We start from the raw sequence: 18,988 nt of genomic DNA on the forward strand, positions 1-18,988 counted from the left end.
AACCAGTGTATGCTACCAGTAACCAGTGTATGCTACCAGTAAACAGTTTATGCTACCGGTAACCAGTGTATGCTACCAGTATATGCTACCAGTAACCAGTGTATGCTACCAGTAAACAGTGTATGCTACCAGTAACCAGTGTATGCTACCAGTATATGCTACCAGTAACCAGTATATGCTACCAGTAAACAGTTAAGCTACCAGTAACCAGTGTATGCTACCAGTAACCAGTGTATACTACCAGTATATGCTACCAGTAACCAGTGTATGCTACCAGTAAACAGTTATGCTACCAGTAACCAGTGTATGCTACCAGTAACCAGTGTATGCTACCAGTATATGCTACCAGTAACCAGTGTATGCTACCAGTCAACAGTTATGCTACCAGTAACCAGTATATGCTATCAGTAACCAGTGTATGCTACCAGTTTATGCTACCAGTAACCAGTATATGCTACCAGTAACCAGTTTATGCTACCAGTAACCAGTTTATGCTACCGGTAACCAGTGTATGCTACCAGTATATGCTACCAGTAACCAGTGTATGCTACCAGTAAACAGTTATGCTACCAGTAATCAGTGTATGCTACCAGTAACCAGTGTATGCTACCAGTAACCAGTGTATGCTACCAGTATATGCTACCAGTAACCAGTGTATGCTACCAGTAAACAGTTATGCTACCAGTAACCAGTGTATGCTACCAGTAACCAGTGTATGCTACCAGTATATGCTACCAGTAACCAGTGTATGCTACCAGTAAACAGTTATGCTATCAGTAAACAGTGTATGCTACCAGTAAACAGTGTATGCTACCAGTAACCAGTGTATGCTACCAGTAACCAGTGTATGCTACCAGTAACCAGTGTATGCTACCAGTAAACAGTTATTCTACCAGTAACCAGTGTATGCTACCAGTAACCAGTGTATGCTACCAGTAAACAGTTATGCTACCAGTATATGCTACCAGTAACCAGTGTATGCTACCAGTAACCAGTGTATGCTACCAGTATATGCTACCAGTAACCAGTGTATGCTACCAGTAAACAGTGTATGCTACCAGTATATGCTACCAGTAACCAGTGTATGCTACCAGTAAACAGTTATGCTACCAGTAACCAGTGTATGCTACCGGTAACCAGTGTAGGCTACCAGTAAACAGTTATGCTACCAGTAACCAGTATATGCTACCAGTAACCAGTGTATGCTACCAGTAAACAGTTATGCTACCAGTAACCAGTGTATGCTACCGGTAACCAGTGTATGCTACCAGTATATGCTACAAGTAACCAGTGTATGCTACCAGTATATGCTACCAGTAACCAGTGTATGCTACCAGTAAACAGTTATGCTACCAGTAACCAATGTATGCTACCGGTAACCAGTGTATGCTACCAGTATATGCTACCAGTAACCAGTGTATGCTACCAGTAAACAGTGTATGCTACCAGTAACCAGTGTATGCTACCAGTAAACAGTGTATGCTACCAGTAACCAGTATATGCTACCTGTAACCAGTGTATGCTACCAGTATATGCTACCAGTAACCAGAGTATGCTACCAGTAACCAGAGTATGCTACCAGTAAACAGTGTATGCTACCAGTAACCAGTATATGCTACCAGTAACCAGTGTATGCTACCAGTATATGCTACCAGTAACCAGTGTATGCTACCAGTAAACAGTGTATGCTACCAGTAACCAGTGTATGCTACCAGTATATGCTACCAGTAACCAGTGTATGCTACCAGCATATGCTACCAGTAACCAGTGTATGCTACCAGTATATGAGGCTTTCTGAATAACCTACTGGAAGCTGCTGCAGTCTGTGGGGGTCCGGAACTGGACCACGGACGGACTGTAGTCAGGGACTCAGCTGGTTCCAGTGACACCACCTGATCAGGAACAGCGTCCTCATTAAATCCATTGGACCCTCCCTTTGTGTGTGTTGGGTTAGGGAGGCACACGGACTCCACCTGGTTTAAACTGAACCGACCACCAGGAGAAGAGAAATAGAAAGTGTTAATATTCCAAGTGGATCACAGGAAGACTGGATCCAGACAGAACCATCTGTCCGGCTCTGATCGAGTGTCATAAGACAGCAGCGCTTATTCAAAGATAGACGTTCTTCCTTCTGGAAATTTTCAAGGATGCTGCTGTCAGGCCTCTGCTGTCATAATCCTTTTTACCACAGGGAGAAGGATTGATGGAGAGGTGTAATGTGTCTGAGACCGTTGATGTTAGCATTGTAACTTGTTGGACCTGGTAAACAGCTGTTTGTCAGCTGAGTCAGAAAGAAATGACAGAAGTGAAGGATAACTGAGGGTTGGTGGCTCCCAGCTGCAGAGCTTCTTCCTGGATCTTTAACATCCAGAAACCGTTACCAGCGGCAGGTTGTCTGACTGTTTCTGAACGGATGTCATGGTAGATAAAATGATGTGGTCATTCTGCATGCCGATAGTTTCTCTGAGATGATTCTGTTACCACCAGAAAGGTTTTTCTTGGAACTCCCAGCTTCCAGGACCAACTGCGCTGCTCCGCCTGTTCATCCAGAACACCTCAAACAAGCTTGCTTCTGTTGTTGATCCTCTGATGTGGTGTGTTTGTCCCTCAGGATGAGGTGGACAGTCAGAACCCAGTGTTAAGAGACAACCCTCAGCTCCATGAAGAAGTGAAGGCCTGGCTCAAAGACCAGAAGGTGCAGGAAATTTTTATGCAAGGTGAGATTTTTAATCAAGTGTAACTGTTTGCTTGGTGAACTGTTCACGTTGTCACAGCCTTTTCCCTGAACCTGTCCAGTCTAAGTCTTCTTTGGTGTTGTTGACCTGGAATCATGAACCCGGATGTGTTTTCTGTTTCCTCCAGGACCGTACTCACTGAATGGATACAGAGTGCGAGTGTACCGACAGGACTCGGCCACCCAGTGGTTCACTGGCATCATTACACACCACGACCTCTTCAGCCGAAACATGGTTGTCATGAACGACCAGGTAGGACCCGGTCCTCCCCCAGCTTCTAGACCATGATGGACTGATAAGTGATGCTTTGCTAGTAGGGCTGCACCTAATGAATATTCTGATGGTCGACTAGTCAGTGACTATTAAAACGACTAGTCCACCAATCGGATTATTTATCTCACATGTTCTTAATTTATTTTCTAAGTTTAACTTGAAGCTATTTCAGACTTTTGACGTCCTCTGCTGCCGTTCTATTTCCTGGTCAGCCGCCATATTTTTCCCCTGGTGGACTTTATTGTGCATGTGTAACTCTCAGCAGAGATAAGAAAAGAAGACGATGTCTCACTCTGTAGTTGTTTTTTTTGTTTGTTTGTTTGTTTGTTTTGCAGACAATAGTTGACGGGTAAATGAGTTGTCAACTATTTTTATTGTCGACAACGTTGACTAATTATTGCAGCCTTACTAGTGATGTCATTCATAAAGCAGGAAGCTGAGACAGAAATACAAACATCCCTTCATCTTTCTGCAGCAGTAAACTGTTGCCATGGTAACCAAGTTTCAAGTTTCAGGTTTCTACTGGTGGTGGCTTCTTATGTCAGCTCAGAAATCAGAGCTGCGTTCAGAGTTAACATGTTTTCTTCAACTCAACCCAGGTTGCTGTGTTCAGTGATATGGTGTGTTCAGGGTTCAGTGATGTGATGTGATGTGTTCAGGTGCTCGAACCTCAGAACGTGGATCCATCGATGGTCCAGATGACCTTTCTTGATGACGTGGTCCACTCTCTGCTGAAAGGAGAAAACATCGGCATCACCTCCAGACGAAGGTCACGGTCCAGTCAGAACAGCAACACTGCCCATGTGAGCGCGCGCACACACACACACACAGCTACAGAGGATTAACGTGTGAATTTTACAGATTAATTGTAATCCATGTTATATGTTGGATAACGCGACCTTCCTCTCCAGCACACGCTCCTCCCTCACAGACTCGGACAGGAAGAGGAAATCTTTCCTGCCTCGTCTGTTCAGTCTTTCACACCCGCAGGAAACATCCTGGAAAGTCACCCGGCTTCACCTTCAGTTGTTTATTCTGCTTCTTTTATTCTGTTTGGGGTTTACACATGTTTATTACATTCATTAGTTTTTGCACATCCTGAAATAAAACTGATATATTTCTATTTTTAATCTTTTTTCTCTTGAACTCAGTAGACTTGTGGATGTTGAACGTAGATTAGTAGAAGTATTTATTACGTGGTTTATAGATCTGTGTTTTGTTTGCTACTTTATTTAGATAATTTTACTCATTGTTTAGCCCCTAATTTCCCAGTTTTGGGATCAATAAAAGCATTGATCTATTGATTGATGTATTTTCATTTTTATTATTTAATTTTTTTTTCAATTTTATTTATTTTTTCATTGTTTTATTTATAATTAATTTATTGTTTTCATTATAATAAAAATAATAATTTAATTTATTTAATTATTCTATTTTAGTATTTTCAGATGTTTTTATTTTCCTCTGGGAAAACTAAAGTATGTTTCGTTTCATGTTGAATAGTGCGATAAAAGAGTGAATGATGTGGTGAATGAAGGTGTGTGAGTGTGTGTATACACACCTGTAAATTAAAGCGTGAGCATGTTGTTCCAGCTGCTGTGATAAGCAGTCGCCTCCTCTGTTGCTTCAGGTGATGATCAGTGTGCTGTTTTTGTTTTTGTTTGTTTTTCTTGTTTATTTACCTGCACAGAATCACAGACATGACAGGAGCTCACATTTAACGGCCACTTCTGGTCCCACTCTCATTAACAACATCTCTCTTTTTTTCTTTTCTTTTCTTTTATACTTTTTGTTTGTTTATTTTGCTTTTTGGTACATTAAAGATGGCTGGAGGGAGACCCGGCGGGACCACTGGCAACTCTCAGGTACCCCAAAATCCTCACCCCTCTACCCGCCCCCAAACCCTCCAGACCAAGTACAGGAGCTTGTTTCAGATGGACTCAAAGCTGACAGACTTTCTTTAGATCATCAGCAGATAAATACACAAGTTTCTACGTCCAGGGACAGAAGCAGGAGCACTAAGGAGGTGCAGCAGAAACCATCATTTCATCTCTGACATGAATCTGGTCAACGGTTATTAAACCAGATCCACAGCAGCCAGAGCATCATCTGGTTCAATATCAGGAGTCACTTTCACCTCCGAGGATAGGAAAAGTTTTCACACCGCCGTTAAAATTCCACCTTTAATAACTGAACAATTTAAAAAAACAAATCCCAAGCTGTTTGCATAAGTATGGGCACCCTTACAGTAAAACTTGAGGGAAAGATGGAACTTAGATTCTACCCCCTTAAATTATAAAATTAGAATATTTTTAATTATCTTGACAGCAGTTTTGACACATTTTGAGTCCTCCGGAAGAAAACCAAGCCAAAAACGTTGGTGCAGATATATCGACCAGACAGGCTGTTAGAGGAACGTCATCAGGTCAGACTCCCCGTTCACACTGCCCTCTGGTGGTTTCTGGAACTTCAGCTGTCACAGCCTGCTGCCATGATGGGATGCATCACATCCGACATGTCCTGAGAAACACCAACCTCTGCTGATGTAACTGCATGAAGACCATGCACATGTAAAGTTAGATTTAGGAACTGAAGGCTGATGAAGCATAATGATGCATCGCTGTCCTCACAGCAGGGATTGTCAGGAACATGATCCCTCATATGTTTTGTTCCATCAGTCCCCTGCTTTCCTTATAAAGCAGGACAAGACTGTTAGACCTGTCGCAAAGGTCTACCTGCAGATAGCTCAGCCATATCTCCACACAAACTAGATAACATTTTTACTTGGTCTCATTACTGTCAGGATGTGTTTAAAACCCATCCTTCAGTCTGGTAATGAAATCTGATAAGTTTGTCTAACCCTTAAAACTCCACCAGATCTCTCTGAGGTCTACATCTTCCACCACCAACAGTGTCTCAGCAGCGGTGGTGTGTAGCTCTGTGGGGTAAATGTGATGGATATTTAACCCTTTAGCTGATCTACGTAGGTTTTCCAGGTATTTCTATCCCGTCCAGGTGGTTTACAATCCAGCCACTAAATGTAGTTTTATTCAGAGACTCTATCTGGTAAATCCACAATGATCCATGATAACAGCATTATTTATCACATTTCACCATAAAAACATCACCATCACTACTATGTTGCTAAGAGACCTCTATTTAGACCTGGACATGATGATGAAGCAACTTCCTGTCAGACTTTCCACCAATCAGAGAGCTTAGATTGACGGTAACGTCCAATCAGGAGCAGCCAAAGATCAACCAGTGAGCAGAAAGTTCTATGTGTGTGTGAAAAGAAGAAAAATAATGCTCCTCTATGGCTGGAATAAAGCCAAGAAGACGTTTCTGATGCACGGTGGCGCCACAAAGCAGCTGAGCTGGAGTTGGTTTAGTGAGGATAGCAGGTAAATAGTAGCAGGAATAACTGGAAATGAGGAAAAAGTGGAAACATGGAAATAGTTTCTGTTGTGTGTTTGTTTCAATAACAATATTTTTTCTCCTGAAAGCCAAAACTTGAGAGAACGATGAGATAAGAAAAGGTTTGGTCACTGTTGATCTGTGTGTTATTTCTACAAAGTTCTGTTAGTAATAAATTCTGCTTTCTTCTTCTGGCCGACCTTTATGCTGCTATATCTATTCATACATTCATTTTACATCATTTACCTCCCAGTCTGACAGCTGCTACACACTGGTTCATACTGGGATTAAAAGCTGCTACACACTGGTTTATACTGGGATTAAAAGCTGCTACAGACTGGTTTATACTGGGATTAAAAGCTGCTACAGACTGGTTTATACTGGGATTAAAAGCTGCTACAGACTGGTTTATACTGGGATTAAAAGCTGCTACAGACTGGTTTATACTGGGATTAAAAGCTGCTACAGACTGGTTTATACTGGGATTAAAAACTGCTACACACTGGTTTATACTGGGATTAAAAGCTGCTACACACTGGTTTATACTGGGATTAAAAGCTGCTACAGACTGGTTTATACTGGGATTAAAAGCTGCTACAGACTGGTTTATACTGGGATTAAAAACTGCTACACACTGGTTTATACTGGGATTAAAAGCTGCTACAGACTGGTTTATACTGGGATTAAAAGCTGCTACAGACTGGTTTATACTGGGATTAAAAGCTGCTACAGACTGGTTTATACTGGGATTAAAAGCTGCTACAGACTGGTTTATACTGGGATTAAAAACTGCTACACACTGGTTTATACTGGGATTAAAAGCTGCTACAGACTGGTTTATACTGGGATTAAAAGCTGCTACAGACTGGTTTATACTGGGATTAAAAGCTGCTACAGACTGGTTTATACTGGGATTAAAAGCTGCTACAGACTGGTTTATACTGGGATTAAAAGCTGCTACAGACTGGTTTATACTGGGATTAAAAACTGCTACAGACTGGTTTATACTGGGATTAAAAACTGCTACAGACTGGTTTATACTGGGATTAAAAGCTGCTACACACTGGTTTATACTGGGATTAAAAGCTGCTACAGACTGGTTTATACTGGGATTAAAAGCTGCTACAGACTGGTTTATACTGGGATTAAAAGCTGCTACAGACTGGTTTATACTGGGATTAAAAGCTGCTACAGACTGGTTTATACTGGGATTAAAAGCTGCTACAGACTGGTTTATACTGGGATTAAAAGCTGCTACAGACTGGTTTATACTGGGATTAAAAGCTGCTACAGACTGGTTTATACTGGGATTAAAAGCTGCTACAGACTGGTTTATACTGGGATTAAAAGCTGCTACAGACTGGTTTATACTGGGATTAAAAACTGCTACACACTGGTTTATACTGGGATTAAAAGCTGCTACACACTGGTTTATACTGGGATTAAAAGCTGCTACAGACTGGTTTATACTGGGATTAAAAGCTGCTACAGACTGGTTTATACTGGGATTAAAAACTGCTACACACTGGTTTATACTGGGATTAAAAGCTGCTACAGACTGGTTTATACTGGGATTAAAAGCTGCTACAGACTGGTTTATACTGGGATTAAAAGCTGCTACAGACTGGTTTATACTGGGATTAAAAGCTGCTACAGACTGGTTTATACTGGGATTAAAAACTGCTACACACTGGTTTATACTGGGATTAAAAGCTGCTACAGACTGGTTTATACTGGGATTAAAAGCTGCTACAGACTGGTTTATACTGGGATTAAAAGCTGCTACAGACTGGTTTATACTGGGATTAAAAGCTGCTACAGACTGGTTTATACTGGGATTAAAAGCTGCTACAGACTGGTTTATACTGGGATTAAAAACTGCTACAGACTGGTTTATACTGGGATTAAAAACTGCTACACACTGGTTTATACTGGGATTAAAAGCTGCTACAGACTGGTTTATACTGGGATTAAAAGCTGCTACAGACTGGTTTATACTGGGATTAAAAGCTGCTACAGACTGGTTTATACTGGGATTAAAAGCTGCTACAGACTGGTTTATACTGGGATTAAAAGCTGCTACAGACTGGTTTATACTGGGATTAAAAGCTGCTACAGACTGGTTTATACTGGGATTAAAAGCTGCTACAGACTGGTTTATACTGGGATTAAAAGCTGCTACAGACTGGTTTATACTGGGATTAAAAGCTGCTACAGACTGGTTTATACTGGGATTAAAAGCTGCTACAGACTGGTTTATACTGGGATTAAAAGCTGCTACACACTGGTTTATACTGGGATTAAAAGCTGTTACAGACTGGTTTATACTGGGATTAAAAGCTGCTACAGACTGGTTTATACTGGGATTAAAAGCTGTTACAGACTGGTTTATACTGGGATTAAAAGCTGCTACAGACTGGTTTATACTGGTATTAAAAGCTGCTACACACTGGTTTATGCTGGGATTAAAAGCTGCTACAGACTGGTTTATACTGGGATTAAAAGCTGCTACAGACTGGTTTATACTGGGATTAAAAGCTGCTACAGACTTGTTTATACTGGGATTAAAAGCTGCTACAGACTGGTTTATACTGGGATTAAAAACTGCTACAGACTGGTTTATACTGGGATTAAAAGCTGCTACAGACTGGTTTATACTGGTATTAAAAGCTGCTACACACTGGTTTATACTGGGATTAAAAGCTGCTACAGACTGGTTTATACTGGGATTAAAAGCTGCTACAGACTGGTTTATACTGGGATTAAAAGCTGCTACACACTGGTTTATACTGGGATTAAAAGCTGCTACACACTGGTTTATACTGGGATTAAAAGCTGCTACAGACTGGTTTATACTGGGATTAAAAGCTGCTACAGACTGGATTAAAAGCTGCTACAGACTGGTTTATACTGGGATCAAAAGCTGCTACAGACTGGTTTATACTGGGATTAAAAGCTGTTACAGACTGGTTTATACTGGGATTAAAAGCTGCTACAGACTGGTTTATACTGGGATTAAAAGCTGTTACAGACTGGTTTATACTGGGATTAAAAGCTGCTACAGACTGGTTTGTACTGGGATTAAAAACTGCTACAGACTGGTTTATACTGGGATTAAAAGCTGCTACAGACTGGTTTATACTGGGATTAAAAGCTGCTACAGACTGGTTTATACTGGGATTAAAAGCTGCTACAGACTGGTTTATACTGGGATTAAAAGCTGCTACAGACTGGTTTATACTGGGATTAAAAGCTGCTACACACTGGTTTGTACTGGGATTAAAAACTGCTACAGACTGGTTTATACTGGGATTAAAAGCTGCTACAGACTGGTTTATACTGGGATTAAAAGCTGCTACAGAGTTGTTTATACTGGGATTAAAAGCTGCTACAGACTGGTTTATACTGGGATTAAAAGCTGCTACAGACTGGTTTACACTGGGATTAAAAGCTGTTACAGACTGGTTTATACTGGGATTAAAAGCTGCTACAGACTGGTTTACACTGGGATTAAAAGCTGCTACAGACTGGTTTATACTGGGATTAAAAGCTGCTACAGACTGGTTTATACTGGGATTAAAAGCTGCTACACACTGGTTTGTACTGGGATTAAAAACTGCTACAGACTGGTTTATACTGGGATTAAAAGCTGCTACAGACTGGTTTATACTGGGATTAAAAGCTGCTACAGACTGGTTTATACTGGGATTAAAAGCTGCTACACACTGGTTTATACTGGGATTAAAAGCTGCTACACACTGGTTTATACTGGGATTAAAAGCTGCTACACACTGGTTTATACTGGGATTAAAAGCTGCTACACACTGGTTTATACTGGGATTAAAAACTGCTACACACTGGTTTATACTGGGATTAAAAGCTGCTACACACTGGTTTATACTGGGATTAAAAGCTGCTACACACTGGTTTATACTGGGATTAAAAGCTGCTACACACTGGTTTATACTGGGATTAAAAGTTTTTGTTTTTTTTTAACATTATGTATTTTGATGGAAAACATAAAATATACAGACCAGAAGTAACAGGCTTGGCTTGACGTTTGAAGGGATAAGGTCGACTAACTTAACTAGTAGAATGAGAATAGATGATCATTGACTCCCAATATTTAAATTTCCTTTTTTCATGAATGTTCAGGAGGGTCTTCGTAGTAAATTCCTGATTAACTTTAATTTTCACAGGGTCATTACACTCGAGCTCAAGCCAACAGCCCTCGCCCCATCATGGCTTCATCAGGACCCAACCCTAAGAGCTCCCAGGGCCCCGGGACTCCCCAGCAGCAGGCTCAGTCTCAGCAGATCCAGCAACCAGTCAGCCAATCACATCACTCACCAGGTGGGAGTGGGCGGGAGCAGAGAGAGCTGCGAAACTCCCGCTCCTCCAGGAGGAAAGGATCTGACAGCAGTGTTCCCGAGGAGGACAAGGAGCGACGTGAGGAGACGTCAGGCCGAGGTGAGGGCAAGCGCGCCACTGTAAGGTCACGACTCACAGGTGGGGGTGGGGGTGGGGGGGCGGTGCAGCTTCGCCAAATTTCAGGTGAATCCTAACCTTCTGTGTCCTCCTCAGATTTACCATCGTATGGTGACCTTCATGGCCAAATATGTCCATGCTCAAAAACTGCTATAAAATCATCAAAGATCAGCCGTTTTTCATTGATCACTTTAAAACCCTCAGACCTGTTTAAAACTACCAGACATCCGAACATTTATATAATTTTAACCCTTTAAATGCCAGTTAGATTATTTCCATTACAAAGTGTGAATTATTTTCTACACAATAAACATCAGGGGGATGGGTCTTTGGTGGTGGTTAGAGTCTTGAATATGTCAAAGATTAACAACAAAACTGATCTGATTGCATTAGTATTTTTATGTGGTATCAGATACTCCCTCTGGGAACCTTAATGGACAAAAATGTCCCATTGACTTCCATTAAAACGACATTTTTTAACCTGTTGTTCATCCTCTGGTGAAATGATGAGGATATGCTCATTGTTAGTGTGAGCCAATTACAGAGAAATCCTACATAAAAAACTTTTTCACTGTTGAAGTACTTTCTCAGCTATTCTCCGATTCTCGTTCAATATGCAAAAGAGATGAGTTTCCGTCATATTTAACATTTCTCTCTGACCGCTTCCAAGCAACAGCCTTCTGAAATCTTTATCAACATTTTACTTCTTTTTTAACTCTGGCATCTAAAGGGTTAATAACATTGTTAATTTATCATTGTTAATTAATCATAATCATATATTTTTGAAGTTGTTTTATTTGACAGGGACAGAGTATATTAAAAAAACAATTATATTTTATAACCTTTATATTTTATAAAATTAAATTAAATTGAAATCAGTAACAATAAATAGAATAGAATAGAATAGAAATACTTTATTAATCCCTTTGGAGAGTCCTCAGAGAAATTTGGGTACCAGCAGCAATACAACACCAACAGTAAAGCAGGACAAGCACAAGATATAACAAATACAGGTATAAAGTAAAATAGAGGCAATAAGGTGCAAGAAAAGTATAAATAGAATGCAATAAATAATAATAAGATAAGTTAAATAAAATAATATAAACAAGCATTGCACACAGTAGAGGTGGTACAGATTCCCAGTTCACTATTGCACGTATAAGTTATGACAACTGTTTGTATGGGTTATTGTGCATGTGTTGTATCAGGCGGACTGCACACCTCCCTCTCCCCTCTCTAATTGATAGGAATAATATAATTATTAGCCCGGTGGTGTGGTGGTTAGCACCGCGGCCTCACAGCGAGAAGGTCGCTGGCTCCCCCAAAAACTCCGGTGTAATTCAAGCCCCGCCTTGGAGTGAGTGGTTGTTTGTCTGGGCCCTGTGGTGGACTGGTGGCCTGTCCAGGTGTACCTGCCTCTCACCTGCTAATTGCTGGGTTAGGCTCCAGCTTCCCTGCCTGCGACCCTTAATGAACGAAGCGGAACAGATAATGGATGAATAGAATAAACTGTTTTGTTTTGTTGTTTTTTTTAGATTTGTTATACTCTGGGAATATTAATGAAGTTTTAGAAAGATGGTAGAATCGTTTGGGTGCAGATACAGAACTATTAATCTTCTGTTACTCTTTCATTTTTCCTCCACGAATCTTATCCCTAGTCCTTGTTCCCCCTTTGGTTTGTTGTTGTTGTGGAGTCTTTATCGGAGGATAAATTCTGGATGTAAGTCATTGGTGATCCCAGGGTAGCAGCTGGACAGCAGCATCCTGCTTCACTCTGGCCAGTGGACGAGGAGGAGGGAGGTAGAGTACCGTACCGTCATGGCGACAGGACAAGGGAACGAGCATGCTCAGAATGACCCGGATTCATTTAAAGCGGAATGAATGTTTCCATGATCGAGGAATTATTCACTTCAGATTTAAAATCTGAATAAACCAGCCACTTACTTCGGATTGAAGTTTAATTAGGAATAGGAGTTAGGTGATTACAAGGTCATTTTAAAGAGGATTTAAGTTTCATTCGGAGTTAAAGGGGAGTTAAAACACTCATGTAAACGTGGCCTTTGATGTGATCATAGACCTCTGAGGGTCAGTGATGTTGAGGTCCAGCTGATAGACGTGAAGCTTCCACCTAAACACAGAAGATAAAACAGAGGTGAAGCTCGCACCTTCTGTCGTGAGGCTCCACAATGATCCGGTCACTGGAAGTGAAGCTCCTTTACAGTCCTGACACGATAAAACCCAGCAGCAGCTGATGGAAAGAAGAGATGGATGAATGTTTACTGACTCCCGCCTGCGAGATAACCCACCCCGTGTGTTTTTATCTGTCCAGAGTCCAAGTCGAAGGTGAAGCAGGCGGTGAGCAAACGCAGGAAAGGAGAGGAAGACGACAGGAAGACCAGTCTGAAGAGACTGAAGCCCGACATGACGTCCGATATGTCGGAGAGCAGTGACTCAGAAAACCAACACAAGAGGACCGTCCACTCCTCCTGCTCCTCTTCCTCCTCATCATCTTCCTCCTCCTCTTCCTCCTCCTCCTCCTCCTCCTCAGAGCCCAACTCTGAGAACGAGTTAAAGACTCGCAGCAGCGATGTAATACAAAGTGCCATTTCCAAAATGGAGGAGGACGAGAAGACCACCATGAAGGGGCCCAAAATGAACGATTCATCACCCCTCATTGGTCGTATATCTCCGTGGAAGGAGCTTCAGGCAGCAGAAGAGGAGAAGAAGAAGAGTGTGGTGAGGGAGTCGGGTAAGATGATAACAAAGGAGGAAGAGGAGTTGGTGGCGGTGACTCAGATCAGCCAGTCTCCGGCCCAGCGAGGAGTTCTGGACGGCATGAAGACCAGTGTGAAAGGTGGGTTCCAGCCTGAACCGCTGTCAGTCATGTGATGCTGACAGAGGTTCAGGTTTCTGATCTGGTCCTGTGTTTGCTTTCAGCATCATCTCGATCCCAGACGCCGTCGCTGTCACACCTGCAGGGCGGCGGCGTCATCGACATCACCGACGACGCCCAGGCCACCGTCCACCAGGAGAGTTCGGAGGCCGTGTCGGCGCTGCTGGCCTCCCAGAAGGCCGAGTCCACAGCCCTCTCACCTTACCTCCCCCTCAATCCTTCACCCGTCTCCTCGCCTCCCGTCCCTCCCTCACCCTCTCCATCAGAGGGAGGCCGAAGGACGGAGGCGGAGCCTCACAGCAAGCAGCAAGGCGTCACAGGAGGGGGGGCTACATCTGCCAAGAGTGTAGGCGGGAAGATGGAGTACACGCCCGCCGAGCTCATCAGGTAGGGACAATATCGTGTTTAACCTCTTCATGCCAGAACTTACTTACAGTTATATATAAATAGAAATACAGTAAACAAAAACTAGAATAAAATAAAAAAAAGTTAAAAATTAAATATATTAATAATAATAAAATATATTTAAAAAAATGATAAATCATAGTAAATAAATTACATAAATAAAAATGAATAAAAATGAGAAAAGATGATCTCTCAATATATTTGAAAATCTTGATATATTGCCCAGCCCTAGGCGGTACCATGACTCATGTCCAGGTCCTCACACAGACGAGGGATATAAAGCTGCTGCAGGCGAGCGTGCATTCATTTTCTAAACTAACTGGAAAAGACGACTTTCAGAGGAAATTTACCCGAGCTGGGAAACTGGACTGTATGACCTGGCAGATGTCTTTCACTACGTAGGTGACCCCTGCTCTGGAAGAATCGGTTGAGGAGCTCTGTAACGCTATCAGAGTTTGGTGGATCATTTCTTTACTGTAACAATCTGATTAATACGTAAAGCCTCATCTGGGAGGAAAATGTAATTATGGGATGAGCAGCAGAGGTGAGGATGTGGGTTGTGTCCATTAAGAACTGTCCATATCTTCTCTTCCAATTCAGTCTGTTTTAATAGCAAGCGCCAAAAGATAGTGATGATGCGTTCAAGGCGCCTCGAAAGTACGGGTGCAGAGGAGATAAACTATGTAATAAGTAGTAGTTATGGGTTTTACCAATGCACACACGCTAAGAAAGATTCTTTGCACATTTTGCCGTATCCAATGCACGAAGCTACCGGCGCAGTCGCATCGCAAACGTCTGCCAGATCCAGATCGGTGGATCTCTCCATCCCAACTGGACATCTTTCCTCTAGTGCATCAGAATCCCAATGAGACACCCTGTCATGGCAGTCAAAAAACAGATGTTAGAACAAGTTTCTAACCAGTTTAAGATTAGTTTTACTCACTGGCTGAAGGAGTGAATAACCAGCAGAGAGCCGTCCAACTCGCTCCCGTCTTTCTGTGGTTTTCGGAAGTACTGGTGGATAAAACCGTCATCGCTGCAGCTGACAGTTTCATTTGAGATGAATTAAAAACTCCTTTGGTCTAAAATAACAGATTAATTTCAGATATTTGGGGTGAGATTTGACCGGTTGTTTCAGCCTTCTAATGACAGAAATGCTATCATGCAAAGTTGGACCCAGAAAGCTTTGCTTCAGCCTGCTGTCTGGTCATGAAGTTCAACACAACACAAAGAATATTTTAATAAAAGGTCTCAGCAGCAGATCAGTGACGCTGCTGATTTTATTCAATCAGAATTTAGTTTTTAGGTTTTTTTAGTCCTTATTTTCTTATTCAAAATAAGAATAGAACAGATTAATAAAAAATACTTAATAACAGTAATCATTTTTAGTATTACTGAACAAATGATAAAGTAATAATGATTTTAATAACAACCTTTTTTTTGTTGTTAAAATGTAAACGTGGCCCAGCATTTAGAAACGTGTATAATAATAATGAACCTGGTTTTGTTCTCAGGTCTTTCCCGTCAGCTGCTGAAAACCTTCCCCAGGTGGAGAAGGAGAAAGATGTCCTTCCTCTTCATCATCTTCATCAGCAGCAGTACATCCCAGTCCACCTCAGCATCCCCACGTCTTTACCTGAAGAGACAAGAAAACCCCCCCACCACAAGATGAACACTTCCACCCCCCCTGACCCGCCCAAACACATCCCCAGCCCAAACTCTGCTCAGCTCGACCCCCCCAAACAGAAAACCCAGCAGCACCCCAACAGCTTTCAGAGCGCCCCCTACCCCAACACCAACCCAGCGGACCTTAAAGCTAATGCCCACCCGGGCCTGCTGGACATCTCTAAACCTAAAGCAAACACCTCCCCGGAGGTCTCCAAACATAAACTCCTGAGGTACTCGGACCCCTCCCCACCCCCAGCTGGCCGTCTAACCAAAGCAGAGCCAGCAGAGCCTCTGCGCTCTGGCTTCAAGCCGGTCCCGCTGCGGTCAGAAGTGGGCGGGGTCAGGTCGGAGGTGGGTGGGGGCAGCAGCACCAAGAGCCCGCTGATCATCGATAAGAATGAGACCTTTACTGTTTACAGAGACCCGGCTCTGGTCCGGTCCGACGGCGACAGTTCTGCCCCCCCAGCTAACTCCAACCACGTGGCAGCCTATCTCCACCCCCACCTCCACACCCTGCACCCACCCTCTCCACACTCTCCGTGCCTCACCCCTGCATCACACCCCCACGCTGCCTCACACCTCCTGGCCCCCCCTCACTCCTCTGCCCTACCTCACCCCCACCTTTTATCAGCTGGAATGCTCCCGGCCATGCCCCCCTCTGCAGCATCTCTCCTTGGGGGGCACCCTCGGCTGGACTCCCCAGGAAGTTTGGGTCACCTTGGCCTTCACCACCCGGCAGCCACTCACCAGCAGCAGTTCCTGCAGGTCTGAGTCTTCTACTTCTGTCAGGGTGGGGGGAGGACGGATGGGGGGGAGGTCTTAATATATCCTATAAAAAATGAAAAATGTCTCTGTTTTCAGGGTCACAGTGGAGCAGCAGGCCTCGGGCTGTACCCCATCCTCTGGCAGTACCCCAATGGAACACCAGCATCCTACCCCCCAGGACTAAACCTGCCCCCCACGGCGAAGTGGGTCCACCCTGAAAGTCCTGTCACTGTGAACTCTGAGGCCTCTCTCAGGAGGGTACGTCACATGACTTCAGGTCTTTGTCAGGGACATGGGGGACGAGTTTAAAAATGTTTTTCACAGCGAAGCATAGAAACCCAGAAAGTTTTAGATTAAAAAACATTTCTGGTTGAGTCCAGGTCAGTCCAGTGTGTTTATAAAGCAGCTTCAATGTCAGGAGGACTGGATGGAGAAAGACAAATGAAGATTAATCCAGATTTAACCCTTAAAACTTCACTGGGTCCCCGAGCATCTCTCTTCTGTCAGCACAGTAGAGTGTAACTGTTGGACAGCATACCCGTTAGGTAGAAGAAAGGGAAGACTAGATTCTCAATAAAAACTCACTTTGAACTTTAGTTCTTTCACCATCTGCTAGATGTACCATCTGGAAGACCGAGCATCATCCAGCAGGATTCCCGATATTTATATCCACATGCAGCCTCCGTCTCATGGCTGAATGCTGAGAATCCTAGATCCAGTTTTAGGGTTGTATTGAGCAGTGAAGTTTTGTTTATCTGAGTGTTTAAAGGAGCAGTGAGCAACATGAGAGATTGGACAGTTTATTTTACACATTTTGGTCCTGATCAGATTGTCTGAACGGTTCCTGCAGAAAGCTGTTAAAACTGTCTGGAAACACCAGTTAAGCAGAGTGGGACCACAGCTGCTCCTGCTAACGGTTGAACGGTGTGTGTGTGTGTGTCATGTGCAGAACACACCCAGTCCATGGCTGCACCAGACTGCTGGAAGTGCCGGTGACAGTCTGGGTTTGCTGAACCACATTCCAGTCCGGCCGGCCAGCGCTGATGCCCACCGCCCCCCTGTCAAGCTCAGCACACACTCCAGTCCTTCCATGCATAAGGCCAGCATGGACCTCCATAAAGAGTAAGCAGCAAATCACCTTCTGTCTGCGTTAATGTTAACAAAGCTGACTGTACGATTACACCAGATCATTACACCGGTTAGATGGAGAGGCACCAATCCAGCACGACATGGTCTGGACATCACCAAACAGCCACAAACACACAACACAACAGGAGTTATATCACATGTCCATCATTTTTATGTAAATATGGACCACGTGGCAGAAACAGTCTGACACTGTGACCCAAGCATCTAAGGACAAGACCGGTACCCGGTACTGCTCGTCTCTCTTCAAGGTCGTAGGACCCAATGTACAGCCTGCAGACTATAACCGGCCCAGAGGGTCCAATCTGGCCCGCAGGATGAATGTGGTATACATGAAAATAACCTAGAAGATTTTAAGCTTACTATTCTATAAAAGTACCTAATATTAGGGCTGGACACGTTAACTTGTTAATTGCGCGTTAACGCAACAATTAATTGACGCCATAATTAACCACGTAGCGGCTCCTCTACTGAAAGCTCACATCTCTCAGATTCCACAGCTGGAAGTTTCATCTCGATATGACCAAGATTCACCGAACCAGAGACAGAAGAAGACCCCATTTATAATTTACGTTTGTAAAACATGGTCAGAAGATGTCTCACCTTCGCTGTATGGCCTCAGAACTTCTATCCACCAGGATAAAACCACATTTAGTTAAAAAAATGTTTCATAATAAATTAATAAAATACGTAAACAGAAAAAATATGTAAATGTGCAACTAAGGCAAAATCTAGTTGAAAGTTGACTTATTTTTCTCCAGAAATTTCAGGTTCATGGTGTTTTCTAAAACAATGGTTCATTAAATGAAAACATTTTGATCATGTACTTGTTTGGGGAAAAATGTGTCGTTTTTATTATTTGTAGGTTATGCTGTTATTTTACTGGTCGACCCACCAGAGACCAGAATGAATGTGGAACCTGAACTCAGATGAGTGACCCTTCTGGTTTCAAACATCTTGTCTGACTTGTCTCTATGCAGAGATGTGGAGAAGAAGAACTTTGTGGATCCCATCCGGACGTTGACGCTGGCTCAGCTGAAACATGAGCAGACGGAGAGAAGTCGCACCCCGACAGGAAAAGAGCTTCACCTTCATCGCCTTTACCTCGACCCCCACAGCAAAGCCCGTCTGACCAGCACACAGGTACCCAGCAGCCCCCACAGAGGCTGAACGCTCGCAGCATCTAGGACCACTTTCT

The 18,988-nt window shown here is 43.0% G+C and overlaps 1 protein-coding gene across 1 annotated transcript in view; it reads left to right on the forward strand.

The window, feature by feature from the left end:
* Positions 1 to 18,988, forward strand: part of jmjd1cb (jumonji domain containing 1Cb) — a 120,472-nt gene that overhangs the window by 88,380 nt on the left and 13,104 nt on the right. Inside the window, 11 exon segments of the mRNA XM_041973257.1 lie at positions 2,612 to 2,717; positions 2,863 to 2,987; positions 3,668 to 3,811; positions 4,832 to 4,873; positions 10,625 to 10,895; positions 13,243 to 13,767; positions 13,851 to 14,193; positions 15,726 to 16,644; positions 16,741 to 16,902; positions 17,594 to 17,766; positions 18,771 to 18,933. Coding sequence (XP_041829191.1) covers positions 2,612 to 2,717; positions 2,863 to 2,987; positions 3,668 to 3,811; positions 4,832 to 4,873; positions 10,625 to 10,895; positions 13,243 to 13,767; positions 13,851 to 14,193; positions 15,726 to 16,644; positions 16,741 to 16,902; positions 17,594 to 17,766; positions 18,771 to 18,933 — 2,973 coding nt within the window.

This window comes from Melanotaenia boesemani, chromosome 21, assembly GCF_017639745.1.
Source record: "Melanotaenia boesemani isolate fMelBoe1 chromosome 21, fMelBoe1.pri, whole genome shotgun sequence".
NCBI classification, from domain to species: Eukaryota; Metazoa; Chordata; class Actinopteri; order Atheriniformes; family Melanotaeniidae; genus Melanotaenia; species Melanotaenia boesemani.